The sequence below is a fragment of the Carex rostrata genome, chromosome 19 (assembly GCF_964058835.1).
Source record: "Carex rostrata chromosome 19, lpCarRost1.2, whole genome shotgun sequence".
NCBI classification, from domain to species: Eukaryota; Viridiplantae; Streptophyta; class Magnoliopsida; order Poales; family Cyperaceae; genus Carex; species Carex rostrata.
The window spans coordinates 3,119,877-3,135,573 of NC_135936.1; the positions used below are offsets into that span (position 1 = coordinate 3,119,877).

Genomic DNA, 15,697 nt, shown 5'->3' on the forward strand with positions numbered 1-15,697 from the left:
ACGGCCTAAACTTAAAAGTACGGTACACTTAAGTGTATATTAGTTTTACTCTATAAATGCATATTCAATTAAGACAACTTTGGCTCGTAAAAGAAGTACAAGAAAACGCAAGGCATGCTGCTGTGTCGTGGATTCTAAGTGAGAACAGAAACGAGTCACAGACAAAAACAAAGATGTATATAGAGATCTCCATCACGATGACTTGTTACAGGGTTAAAGATTTCGAACTTGCCGTAGGGGATTCAACTCAATTAGAAATAAGAAAATAATAATTATTGACATTATTGACATTATTGACATTTGACGAGTTCCCACCAATCGACCAAGCCATTGCTAAGAATTAAATTTAACAAGTCTATTCAAACAAACTAGTACCCAGGAAACTTGACTTGAAAACCAGGTCAAAGTATGAGTGAGTCTATGGTACTATGCATATTATGATTTGGCACCGTGTTACGGCTCTATATTCGAGTTTTCAAATCCTAACGGTCGATCCGAACCGTTCATCTTGTTCTCCATATTAATATGTATTTGGAGGCCAAATTTTACATTTTTTGAAATTTTTTTACTATTTTTTTAGATTTATTGAAAATCACTGTTTTTGGATGGTCCAGAATTTTCAGATCAAGTGATTTTCTAAATATCTAAAAAAATAGTAAACAAATTTCAAAAAATGTAAAATTTGGTCTCCAAACACATATTAATATGGATAACAAGATGAACGGTTCGGATCGAGCGTTAGGATTTGAAAACTCGAATATAGAGCCGTAGCACGGTAACAACCCGTGATATGCATAGTACCATAGACTCACTCTCAAAGTATTATAGTCCAATCAATTGGAACGGCCTATCTTCAGGGGCAGAGTTAATGAATGGAGTGAATTTAACTCCATTTTTTTTATTTTTTATTTTTTATTTTATATATAATTTAGAGTAAAATACTTTGAATATTATAAAACTAAATTTTATTTTCAACATAAAATTTTTATATAATTGATTCTCATAATTTTAAAATATGATTTCGTCTTTGCCAATCTTTTATATATACACTTACTTTCTTTCTCCTCACCAAATGAATTCAGTAAAACTAAACTGAAAAATAAGAGTACGAACCCCGTATATATATTTGTGCTTTCATGTAGTTATTTCATAACTTGCTTTGAAATTGATTTAATTTAAATTATTTGACATGCATTTGTTAATTTGGGTTGATATATAAATTTTCTATATATTTCTTCTAAAGCCTCATTTGATTAAAATACTGTTATATTTCCCATGACAACGCTCGGTACATTTTTTTTTTTCTATTCTTGTGCGAGCGTGTCTGCATATTATGCATTTGTGATACATAATAGAAGAGTTAGAACTCAGTTCTACAATTAAAATTGATTATATAATTAGACTTGCTAATTTCTCTCGTATATAATATGATAGTCTTAACATAAGCAACAATTAAAAATGTATAGTCCAATTCGATCAAGTAGTAATTTGAGTCAAAACATAACAAGATCAGAATTGAGATGTGGATTTATTACTCTTATATATATACACTAGCATCGTGCTATGCGTTGTAATGGATATATTATAAGAGAACAAATTTTTTTTTATATAAAATGTCCTATTTTTAGAAAATTATTTTTGACTAAATGATATATTAAATAACATCTACACATAATAACATTCTTTAAATAACATATTTTATAAAATGACATACATTAAATTTTTTTTTTTGATATATTTTCATACAAAATAACATATTAAATGACAAATAGTAGTTCTTAAATGATATATAAAATTGACAAGAAATGAAACATAATCAATTAATTTAAAAAATACTTAATTAATATTTAAGAAATGAAAAGAAATGAGAACCAATTAGAAAATTGACACAATTTGCATATGGCGATTACATTTCTAAATAAATTTAGACTTTACACATAGAAAAATATTTAAAAGATGCATAGAATGAAAATAAGACAGATTATTTGATTGAAGAGTTAATATTCAATCTGAAATTTCATTTATTAATCAGAGTCGTTGACAGATCAGAACATTTACGTGCTTAATGTAAGAATAGAGGTATATATAGAGAGAGAGAGTGACTAATGTGCATTCGTATGCATATGGCCCAATATGCATACGGTCCAAATTTGAAATTTCAAAATCTAAAACATCGATCCAAACCGTTCATCTTGTTCTCCATATTAATATGTGCTTGGAGACCAAATTTTACATTTTTCTAAATTTGTTTACTATTTATTAAGCCACTTTGAAAATTGTTGATCCAACATTGGCTTAACAAAACAGTAAAATCAGCAGCCACCGTTGGATCAACAATTTTCAAAGTGGCTTAATAAATAGTAAACAAATTTAGAAAAATGTAAAATTTGGTCTCCAAGCACATATTAATATGGAGAACAAGATGAACGGTTCGGATCGACGTTTTAAATTTTGAAATTTCAAATTTGGACCGTATGGCTATGGTGAGTTGCGAAATAAAACGCGTTTCTACTTCACGCAATATCTTCATTTTCAAAGTTCAAAACATCGATCCAAACCGTTAGATGCGATCTTCCATATTGAAATGTGCTTGGAAACTAAATTTTACATTTTTTTTGAATTTTTTTACTATTTATTAAGCCACTTTGAAAATCTAAAAATCCGGATGAACAGTAAACAGTAAAAATTTCTGGATCATTGGATCGGCGATTTTCAAAGTGGCTTAATAAATATTAAAAGAATTCCAAAAAATATAAAATTTGGTCTCCAAACACATTTCAATATGGAGATCATGTTGAGCGGTTCGGATCGACATTTTGAACTTTAAAATTGTAAAATATGAGCATGAAATAAAATAATCGCTTTACTTCGAAACTCACCGTAGCCGATCTATATGTGTGTGTGTGTGTTGGCTACTGATCCACGTTTGTTAATACGAGCAAGTTTTTCCGGAACCATTTTGTTGCTATTTGAACAAAGATTTTTTTTAATGTAATATTTCAATCAAATTGAATAAGATATATTTTTTTTCAACTTTAACGGTTTAATTTTCTTAATTGGAGACTCAGGATTGGTTATCAAAAATAAGTGACACTGCACCAAAACATACAGGTTGCATGTCATAAGTTTAGCTACCTGACACTAACTTCTCATACTAAGATCAATTCATTATATTAAAATAATTGTCATTTTTCCTTTACAATGGATATACATATAGTCAAGAAAAGCAAAAAAAAAAAAAAATTAAAACAGTTTCCCGGCAAACTCCTTAAAATCCTGGGCTTTGCACGAGGGACTAGCTAATGCTGCAAATTCCTTGAGATCAGACATGTTTCTGCCGAGTTGCAATGCTACCTTCGTTGCAAAGACCTCTCCATTTTCCCGCGAGTTAACATCCGGCTCACTCAAGTTGTGCTCGATCTCCTCTTGCAACTGCCGGTAAAACCCGGCACAGTTCCTAAGCAACTCAAAGATCATCCCCAACTGTGCACCATGTCCCAATGTGTTCACAACCGGTACTAAAGCTCCCCCGACGACTGAGACCACCGGGGCCCACGATCCACCGATTGGAGAACCCACTAGCCCGGTTGTGATTGCAGCTGTGGCAGCAATTACGGGTCCTGCCATGGCTAAACACTTGTTGATTCTTAAAACCACATTGCCAATCTCGAGGTAATTAGCTTCATCTTTAGTCCTTAGCACATTTAGTAGACCTGTCATTGCCTCCTCCAATTCCTTGTTCCATCCATTTCCATCGATTTGATTTTGCATGTTTTGTTTCCGTTCATTTTCCTTTCGAGGCCACCAACATGTGGGCTCCACCTTCTCAGGGAACTTCTCCAGCATGCCGGGGAGCAAAGGCAGTGGGTAAGCCTTGTCAAGCGCAAGCACCTTATCCATCGCCGAATTTACATCTCGTTTTGAGAAACGAGATTTTGTACTTAGCATTTGGCCGATCTCGCGCCCGAGTTGTTTCCACAGCCTAGTCGCGTTACGTTGTTCTTCAGCCAACTGAGATGGTTGTATCTTGTTAACTATGACCATCATGCCGGCTGCGGCTGAAAAAAGAAGCACAGATGAGAGCTTGAACGCGAGTAGGGGTGATGGTAGGGCCGCAGATACACCGGTCATGAGAGAGGCGGAGAGAGACAAAGAGTTGATAGAGTGGAGAAACAGATGGTTCCAATTATTTCTCTGTGTACCAATTATATCATGCATCTCTGCTCTGTCAGCTACGGCCTCGGCTATGGCCCGGAGCTTCTCAAGTGACAATGCACTCTCTTTCGGGCTACGAGGTGACCTTCTTTTGGTGATTTCGGTGATGACAGTGTATTGTTGTTGGTTTAGGGTTAGATCCTCTAGTTTGATCATGGGCTCTCGATTTTGAATTGCAGCCGTTCTCCTTGGACTGAGATCAGAGGTACTGATACGGAGGTTCGCACGGCAAGAAATAGAACGGCGCTGACTCGAGTAAGATGTGGAGGGTAAACACAGGCCTTGGGTTCTCAAACTTGCCATATTGCTCATAATTTCTTGACCTTCTTTGTTAATTTGATGGTGCTTAGTTTAATGGTGATTTTAATCTCTCTTTCTTCTCTTAATTTTCTTGGTGGTGATGGGTTGGAGAGGACGGTGAGTTGGAACGTGTATTTATATGCAAAGTCGTGATGTTAGACTGTTAATTAGTTGGAATCTTTTGGTTGGGATCTTGATTTGACTCGGTATATTTTGACTGTGATCAATGTATGAATAAAATATAAGCGTATGATTTGAATAAGTTGCATTGAATGTTCAATGTTGAAAGAGTCTAAACAATAAAAGACTTTTTCTCGAGGAAACAAGCATGCATATGTATCAAGGACGAACTGAGATTCCTCTTATAATATTTTCAGTGGATAGATTTATAAGTTCGAAATTCGATTTTTTTTATTAAATATTATAAATTAAATAACTTTGACTTTTTTCTTAAATTTAAAACTGCACATGAGGCCATTTTTTTGAAGATGGTAAGCCTTCGTACTAAACACATGAACACATAAACAACCAACGAATTCACATCCCTCAGGTTAACGGACTGAGTACAATTGAATCAGACGGTCCGAAATTGTTCTATTTAACTTGGCACAAATAATACATCCCTATGTCATCCCGAGCAAGGACCGACTGAGATTAAATCTGGATCGTCCGTTTCAATTGTGTTGAGTCAGTTACCCGGGAGGATAGATTTTTTTTCATAAACCATAATTAATAAAACGAATTTTACGGAATCAATATGATTGATTTTTTTTTTTCAAAAATTATAAGGACTGTGGGGTTCCCACGGTCTCAATTTTTTTTTATTTGTATTAAAATATTAGAAATGTTGAATATATTTCTTTGAAAATAGATGAAATACAATATAATTTGATTTATTAGAAATACTGCAATAAATAACCCGGATCAATATTTTTCAGGTTGGGTTTTTCGCGGCTGTAGGAAAAATTAATATATTTCTTTATGTGTTATTAGAAAAAAATAAAAATGCTTAGATTCTGAGTTATTGATCCCGGTTCAAAAGTCACTTCTAGGTAATCCAAAAAATATTGTGATCCTTTTAGTACATTTAATTTATGAAAAGTTGTATCTATTTTTGAAAAAAATAAAAACTTTGAAGTTATTTAATGATTGTTATTCAAAAAGAATTCTCAAAATAGATATAATTTTCTATAAATTAAATGTCCTAGAAGGATCACAATATTTTCTGGATTACCTAGAAGTGACTTTTGAGCCGGGATCAATAACTCAGAATCTAAGCATTTTTATTTTTTTTCCAATAACACATAAAGAAATATATTAATTTTTCTTACAGCCGCGAAAAACTCGACCTGAAAAATATTGATCCGGGTTATTTATTGCAATATTTCTAATAAATCAAATTATATTGTATTTCATCTATTTTCAAATAAATATATTCAACATTTCTAATATTTTAATACAAAAAATAAAAAAATTTAGACCGTGGGTACCCCACGGTCTGGAGAAAAGACAATTTTGAGACTGTGGGAACCCCACGTCCTTATGGTTTTTGAAAAAAAAAACCAATCATATTGGTTCCGTAAAATTCGTTTTATTAATTATGGTTTATGAAAAAAATTAGGGAGGATACGTACGGATCCACAACCAACCAAGCATCACAGTCGTTTTGAGTTTTTATCATTTCATAAAAGTACGGTCAAACAATTACCCGAAATTTTTATTCATAAAATAAATAAAATATTAAAAATAAGAAAGGTTACTGGAGAATTTTAAAAATAAGAAGGCAGCGTTACGATTTGGAGTCCCTGGAACTTCAAATAATCACGCATCTCAATTAGAAATAATAATAAAATATAAGTGGGACTATAAATAAGAACAAATCTGGGAAAAAAAATATTCCAAAACTGAGACTCCAAATAAGACAAGCAATTGCAAAAGATAAATATTTTTTTTCTAAAGTGGAACTCCAAATCCTACCAAAGACCCGAATTATTTTTTGTAAGTCCCGTTGCTATCTCTATCTTCCTCCAAAACGCTCCTTATTTCTTTACTCTGGTTGCTCCTCAAAACAACAACATGGTTGTCCTCAAAATGCTCCTTTTATTTTGAAATTACTCTGGCTGCTCCTCAAAACACTATTTTTATTTAGAAATGGTTTAAATAAAGGCCTATGTTAGGGTTTAGGGACTATGTTGATTTAAATTGCATATTTTTAGCATAATGCATTTAATACTTGAAGTTTTGGTAGGATTTGTTGAGATGGGTATAGATCAGGATATGATTTGGAGTCCCACTTTAGAATTTTATTGTTTTTATTTTTTTTTTCAGTTGTTTGTCTTATTTGGAGTTCCACTTTTGAATTTTTTTTCGGATTTTGTTCTAATTTGGAGTCCCATTTTTTTCTTTTTTTGGCATGAGATGCGTGATTATTTGGAGTCCCGCAGGGACTTCAAATCGTAACACTGTCTTCTTATTTTTAGAATTCTCCATTAATCTTTCTTATTTTTAATATTTATTTATTTTATTTCTTATGAATAAAAATTTCGGAACAATGGCATTCCATACGGTCAATCAGTGCGGTCGTCTTTGGGGAAAGATTGTTACCACCAAATTTGCTGGAATTGTACATGATTAACTAAAGGATATGGTGCAGGGTGCATGTTTTAGGGGTAGATTCAAGATTTTCATTGGAGGGGGAGTAAAATATATCGAATCATATTTAAATAGCTAATTAGGTACTAGACAAAAAAAATAATACTCTGACATCTAATTCTAGTTATCAATCTGATTTAAGAAATTTATTATAATTTTAACCCTAAGTTTAACTCAAATTACAATGAGGGGCAAAATTGGTCACCTTGGCTCCAGATGGTCCGCCCTACACATGTTTGTGGCTGAAAAAGTAAAATAAACATAAACAAATTCATGTAAATCAAGATAAATGTGAAGAAAATAAGTGGAGTTAGAAGAGGCAATGAAGTGCCTGAGAAATGTGCTAAAGATGAAAGATGAGTCAAACTATGTAGAATTGGGCAAATTGGTTTTGAGGGTTAACAAGGGTCAAGCTGTGTTAGGTCCTGTAATTGATGATTTAGCTGTTGTTGTGATCAAGTTTGTAGATTCTCTGATCAGTGGTTCATGGGCTCCAGTGGCATAAGTTGTCCGAGGTTCATTAGTAGGTTATTAGGAGGGTTTTTAACGCCTTTTTTTTCTTACCATTGGAGTGATTTTTCAATTTTGAACACACGTGAGCAATGTGCACAATTAAGAATGATATTTGAGATATTTAGAAATTGTCCTAGACTTTACTAAAAGATTCAAGAGCACATCAAGTGCAATTTGAGGAAGCCACAAGTGGAGTTGTGATAAAATGGAGAGATCTTTGCAATGATGATGACATTGCAACTCATTGCATCTCCATCATGCAAAACTGAGAATATAAAAAAATTACTAGCAAGTTATTCCAAGGCTGGATTAGTCATTAGTTTAGTTTTTTTTTTTGAGAGAAAAGAGACATCCAGACCCTATTTTATATATTGATCATAAGTTCTCATAACTGAGAACTAAAATTAAAATATAAAAACTATTAAGCTCAATAGAATTAAACCTGAGTTCACAAATAAACAAGAAAAAAAAAGATACAAGAAAACATAATTTAAAAGTAACAAGACTCCGTGCTCAGTAGACTACTCCCTCGTATCATCAATTTGTAACTAATGTCTCGGTATCCTCCATGTGTAATTTCATTGGTTCTGTACCTTCTTTAGTATGTACCATGTTTTCTTCATTTCTGAAAATTATGGTACATCTCTCTCTCCAAAGTATGAACCATATAATTAGTGTAAATGATTTCTCTTTTATTGTGTAATTACTAGCGAGGATCATTTTGATTGCGCTGCTACTGAGTCCTCTTACCCAGTAAGCATTCGATACCTATAAATGTAGTTGTACCGTAATCTAACAATCCCCCACCAAGTGCTATATCGTTCGTGGGTTTGTGTTTAAATGCCTGGTATGCGGATTTAACATAAAAAATGCCGGTTGATGTCCATTTTCATACAGGTCGATTCTTTTCATTTGTTAGCCCTATCTGCAATTTCACCATCTCTTCTATGTTTTTGTTCACTTTTTCCATAGCTGATACTAACACTTCATATATTAAGATTTCAACTATTCCTCCCAGTCACCACCGTGTGCAGAGTGTCATGGAGTTGTGTGGTGAATGTGAAAAAGGTTGTAAATCTGTCATGTAACACGCCCAATCTCCAATAATGCATCCAAAGCCTGATCCTTTGCCCATATTCCACCGTTCTCTTTATTTATATGCTTTAAAACTATTGAAGGATTGCTGAGTCGAACAAATGTGTGTGAGACAGCATTCGTTGCATTTTGTCCCTGATGTGCCAGCATAGGTCTTATCAGGTTGGTTTGTGTGCTGTCTCATTTCTAAAACAATTTCAAGATGGCCTGTTGAGTGTTCTTAGATCCAAAAACACCCAGTCTTCCCAATTTCTTGGGTTAATTTGCACACCACTGATCAATTTTCCAAGTTTATCTTCTCATTAGTTTAGTGTATTTATATAATCTTTCTAGTATATCTTAGTCTTTTGTAGATAGAAATTGATAATGATCTATACATCAATTATTTAATATCATTAGAGAAATGCAAGCTACTTGACTTTTATTGAGAACATAAAGTTGCATAATATTTGTGGTGTTAAATGTTAATTTGTTACTATCATTTGGAAAATTTTCCATAATGTATATGCATGCAAATTAAAGATTTATGCAAATATCATTTTTTTTTGTTGAATTTTATTGAAAAATAAAGTAGGAATAGAGAAAGCCACTTGTGGATGAAACCGGATATGAAACCGAAGTAGAAAATGAACTTAATAATGATGAAGGAAGCTGATGAACCATACAGAACAGCCTGGTTTTTGCGAGGATAAGTGATATTGCTATATCTGAGCTATTGTTTTGACCAATTTCAGTACCAAAACATGTATTTTAAGCCATCAAATAACGTCTATTATAATGAATACATGTAAAATTTGGTACTGCTGCGCTTTCATTCTTACTTTGCAGAAAATTGGTGAAATCAGGAGAATTTCTGAAGTTCAGAGATTTTGATGCGACCCGCATCATGGTTGACGCGAGGCGCATCCAGTCCTCCGAGTCGCACCAACAGGTCGCAATGCCATCTCATGCGAGTCGCATCCCTCATGCTCCAACGCGGGTCACATCAGTGGTGACGCGACTCGCATCGCGAGTCTCCAGAGCAGACAGCAAAGGCCCAATAAAGGCCCAGAATTGAAGTACTCGTTTTGAAAAGTCTATAAATAGACCACCCCTGCCACCAGAGGGGGGAGTTCCAAATTGGAAGATTCAAAACCTCAAGATCCTTGGAGTGTGGTGCAAGAAAGGGAAGGAGTGAAGATTCTTGCTAGATTGCTTCATTCGGTTTTATCATGACTTCTCCTTTTATCTCTTCTCTCATGATGCTTGAGTAGATCTATCTTGTTTCTAGGGTTGATGTAATCTAAAACCTTGATTGTAATGCATTGAATTTGAATTTGAGTTGTTCTTGTGTTCATTTGATTGAGTATTATTCTTCCATTGCTAGATTGTGATTGTTTGATTGAATCTTGATGTCTATTGTTGAATGTTTCTTGCATCTCTTCTAATATCTTGACCTTGATCTTTCTTGCAATTGAATCAAGTACTTGAGGTAGATCTAAGATCTGAAAAGATAGATCAATTGAGCCGAGAGGTGAGATTTCCATCTATTGAGAGATAGTGGATACCTTTAGCAAACCGATCAAATGACTTAGATTGAACACTTGTAAACGAAAGTTTGAGGTTGTAGATCTAAGAAGGTGAAATTGCAATTCCTTACTAGGTTCACTAAGCCAATAAACGAGAGTTGAGGTCCAAGAACTTTAGGTACGGTTAATAGATCCTTACACAAGTAAATAACTCAGAAACGGGTTCAATGCTGCATTCACTCGAGGACCACGCGGGTCGCGTCACAAGGGTTGCATGCGAGTCGCGTGAAGGTCCAGAGAGGCAAGGTTGAGGATGAAATCTGAAACCCTGGGAACTTCATTTTAAATCAATTTGAACCAACATTTATTTTCTGTTATCCTCTGTTATTGAATTTAGAAAATTGAAACGAATTCAAACCAAACTCTTCACTTCTAGTACCTAACTAGAATAAGTAGTGATCTAGACTCGAATTGTACCGTCCCTGAGGATCGATACATGATTGTACCATTGGACAAAGGTTGTGCACTTGCAACCTAATACGAAAGCTCAATCACGGTTTAAAAGGGTACAGCTAGCTGTACCTGAAACTTTGTGTGCACGCTTTTGTGCGAACAATAACAATAATGAATTCGCGAGAGTCTTCAAATAGCCTCACGATAAGAGTAACCTCACAATAGGCTTTGAAATATCCTTGCGATAAGGTTAAATAGCCTCGCGAATACTATGTGGGACCAGCGATCTATGTTGGCACTGTTATGTCCTTCATGTTCATGCATATGTGCACGGGAATAAGATGGCTAGCTGCAGATCTTATTTTCCATTTTACCCAATTAAAAATATTGCTAATTAAACTGAAATCTAACAAATTAATTACCACAGTTTCTTGAAAAATAATATATTACAAACTAAAATTTTAATGATTGATAAATAGTTAAATATAAATGAAATAATTTATAATGAATAATTTCAGGCTTAATTAATTCAAGCATAAATATTAATTGAGTTCTACAATTGCATAGCAATTAGTGTCACAAATTGTACCAAATACAATCACATTATGCTTAATGCATTTTAACAAGCACAAATATAGTTTTAAGCAAAATATGGAATTAAAGGAGTAGCTAGAAATAAAAAAAAAACTGGAAAGGAATTAAGTCCATAATTAAGCTATATGTTTACCGAAATAAAAATACAATACTAGTATGACAATATTCATTTACGCTCGAAGTCCAGATGTTTGTAAACTTTATTGTCATCACCTATAGGATCAGATTATAACAAAAATGATATGTTAGCATTTAATTTTGGTTTCACGTAGTATGCCACGAAGTATATAATGCAAGAAAATAGGTCTTTATGGTTTTTTTTTTAGTGTCCAACATATAGTCTACTATTAGGACTTTCTAGACACAAGAACTCTCAGCAAATAATGAATCATTTACCTTTACGCTTGCTCATAAAACCTGAAACTCTTAATTTGATGTAAAATATTTTTGCTTCTACCAATTTTTTCTGGTAATAGAATAAAACGGCTTGCTTCTAGTATCGACTCTTGAGATCCCTTACTAACTACTAAGATCCAAGCCAGTAGACCAATACTTTTATGATCAATATTATGATTTTTAGTCAACTGGTACATATATAGATCCTAATAAGTGCTAAATGTACCAATCTCAACTACACATTTGTATCGATAAAAGGAAATGTTATTTAGTGAGAATTATTGCACTTGAAATTAAATGATGAATACACATACCATCTGTATAGTTCATCAGCTTCCTCTAATTGATCGGTTCCTTCATCATTATTAAGTTCATTTTCTACTTCGGTTTCATACCCGGTCTCATCATATTTTACTGTGGATTGGACACGTGAGGTTAATTTTGCGAGTTCTCCCTGGTCCACTGCTTCTATAATGCCTTGATCTACCAAAACAGTATGTATATCTAACTCCTCTCCACCCGTAACTTTGTAATCACAACCCGGCCACTGTTCCTGAAAAATGTCGAGGTCTGAGTCAGTTCTAACCATTTGATGATCCCAGTTTGGTTTGCATCCTATCTTTATCGCCACCATCCACTCACTTAGGACCTATGTATTTGACCTCAACAAGGTCATGTTTCTTGTCAACCCTTACTCCACTTATTGGATCAAACCAATAACATTCAAAGAGCACAATCTTGTCGAATCCTTCGTAAATTAGCTCAACTATATCTTTTATAACTCCGTAGTACTCTCTATCCTCTGCAACGATGCATACCCCGCTGCTATGAGTTGCTTTGCGCAAGACATATTCATGTGTGTGAAATCTTATGCCATTGATGTTGTATGCCTTGTAAGAGGTGTTATCTCTAAATTTTGGTCCGAAACACAAGTCCGTGATGAGAAAAAATTTAAGGAATTGGAATCCACCTTACAAGTCCATGATGAATCAAGCGATGATCCAGCTCAAACAACTCGGCCAATTACATGTAATGACATTGATAACATAGAGTTTCATGATGAGAAATCCTCCAATGTTTTGGTAATTTCTTTTAAATTTAAGATTCATTTGAAACTATCAAAGCAAGTAAAGATTGCATATGGTTTCATAACCGATATCTCCATATTATATCTAAATTACGGCCCTGATTTACACTGAAACCTATGCTTTAAAGCCTATAAATGTGGACTTTTTACTTATATTTCGATGAAATGTGGTACTGTTATGCTTTGTTTGGTATTTTGCAGAAAAAAGGGCGAAAAACTGGATCTGACTACTTTTCATACGGCCCGTATGACATTTTGTACGGCCCGTACAAGATCTGCCCAACCACACAGAAGGTTCCACAACAGAGGCACAAAGTCTCCAAGACAAAGCACAGGCATACGGCCCGTACGGGGTCCCCTACGGCCCGTAGGACGCTAATTCGGAAAATCCAGCTGGAATCTGAAATGAGCATAATTTAAGGAGGCCGAAAAGGAAGCCTCTGGGGGCGTAATCTGAGGTATTAAATGAGATATTACACACCATAAAAAGGGGATTTCGTGGTTGAACCTGGACAACCTTCCCTAGGGGGAGCGAGGGCTTGGCTTGGAGAACAAGTAGAGAGGAGAAAAACGAGAGTTTTGCGACGGATCTTCTTTGTTCCTCGAGTTTTGCCATGAGCTCCCTTATCATTATCTTTACTTGTTTTATTTGCTTTCTTTTCTTTTAGTTTTTAGGGCTAAGATGTAGTTTCTAGTTTGGTTTTGTTTGCATGCTACTTGGATTTTGTGTTGAATGCTTTGTTTTTACCTTGTTGTGTAGTATTTTGATTGCTTTATTTGTGCTTGCTTGAATTGATTAGTCATCCCGTTAGATGAATGCGCACATCTAAGTGTTAGGAGCCAAGTCTATGACATTTAATCCAACCGAATAAAGTATATGAAGTAGGGTGAAACCAAGGAGTACCCAAAAGGTGAAACTTTCCTTGAGGCGAAAGTCCTTGGATACTTTTAGTAAACCAACAAGTAACTTGGATAAATTAGGCCAAAATGCGAAAGTTGAGGTTTAACACATCTAAGAGGGAAGTATTTGAGTCCGGTAATCGGGTACTAGGCCAAAATGCGAAAGTTGAGGTTAGGTATCTAGATCTGGTCGATGGAAACCCTAAACATTAGTATCAACGCAGAAAACAGTAGCTGCAACATCAACTCGGGGTCCCCTACGGGCCGTACGGGAATCCGTACGGGCTGTATGCCTCGGGGCTGAACAGAAATGAAATCTGAACCTTGGAAACGCCTTTTTATTCTTATTAAACAAAAACCCAAAAAGATTTATTATTTTGAATATTATTATTAATCTTTTTAAAACACCAAAATCACATTTGCAACTTCTAGAGTTTATTTAATTTAAGTAAAGTCCAGTTAAGTTTCAACCGTCCCTGTGGATCGATACCTGATAATACTACGCGATTAGGATTGTACACTTGCAATCTGAGTCGAAAGTGTAATCAAGGTTAAAAGGTACAGCTTGCTGTACTGAAACTTTGTGCATACTTTTGTGTGAACAATAACCCTTATGTCATAATTATCCTTTTTCAACTTTAAATACAGAAAAAATATCTCGGGCTACGAAATAATTCGGAATATGTTAGTGTACCCGATGATCTTCTATTTCAACAAGTCAGTGGACCAACCTCTCATCATAAACCTTATAGATTAGGCAACACATCTATGAAGCAAAGAAAGTCAACACTTTGTAGTAGATCAACCATATATGTTGGACCAGATAGTTCTAGCAATACTAGAGATAAGAAAAAAATGTACAGCAGCGAAGATGTTGATGAAATTGTTAGAGCTGCTACTTTGGCTTCTAACATGGACATCAAAAAGAAGTTGGCTAGCATGAATAAAGAGATAATGAATAGAGTAGCAACTGAGATCAATTAATTCTGTAAGACAACGGGCATTCCACGGAATTCTTTATCGGTATGTACTATGTTTTCCCTAATTACAATGTGTTTATTAATGACAATGTACATGCTAAATGTTATGACTCAGTCGTTCATTAGTAACAAATATTTAGATAGATGACAACGTCCCTAAACCACGTTTATTTATTTCTACATATTTTAGGAGGATGCAAGCACGTCTCATCCGGCCGATCATGTTGATCCGGCCTAGAATGCCGATAATGCCAACAATGAGTTCTTTAATAACAACAATTGGTATTATGGTAACAACCAAAACAATTGGTACCTATGTTGCATGGATACCGATACGGGTATCGTATCGGATATGATACGGATACGGCGATACGTGAATTTTCAAAAATCATGGATACGATACGGCCACTAAATATATTTTATTTTAATTATTTTGATGATATAACACTTGTATATATAATTAAATATAAAAAATAAACTCAAGTATAATATAAATATCAAATTTAGTAGGTTAATACAACAAAAGTAAGATGGTGCAGCGGGAATGTCACATGTCACTTATTCTGTAGATCTTGGGTTCGATTCTTGTTTGCTGCTAAAAAAAAATTTTACCTTGCGCGGTGCACAAGACCGTGTCTATGTGTGGTGCAGGATGGAGTTTGGGCGGTATCAGTCCGTATCAAAGCCGTATCAACCCGTTTCAGTTTCGTATCGGTGCTGTATCAGATAGTTAGAGATATGCCACATCATCCGATACGCCAGCTGGCGTATCCAGTACGTATCAGGCCTGTATCGTACCCATATTCGTATCCGATATGCACCCGATACGGATACGGGGCCTAGTTTGAAGTATCGGAGTAACATAGATTGGTACTGATGGGGCTACAATTGGATACTACTTTTGTTGTTGAACTATTGCCTTTAATTTGCTGTTGAAGCCTTTAATTTGCTGTTGAACTATTGCCTTTTAATTTGTTGTTGAATCACACGTGTTGAACTATTTA

General features: G+C 34.6%; 1 protein-coding gene across 1 annotated transcript; it reads right to left on the reverse strand.

Annotated features, from left to right (window-relative positions):
- Window positions 1-3,144: 3,144 nt before the first annotated feature.
- LOC144571701 (putative F-box protein At4g22030) lies at window positions 3,145-4,470 on the reverse strand. The gene has a single exon (XM_078321063.1). The coding sequence runs from the start codon at window positions 4,369-4,371 to the stop codon at window positions 3,244-3,246; it is 1,128 nt and encodes a 375-aa protein (XP_078177189.1). The 5' UTR covers window positions 4,372-4,470; the 3' UTR covers window positions 3,145-3,243.
- Between the last annotated feature and the right edge of the window lie 11,227 nt (window positions 4,471-15,697).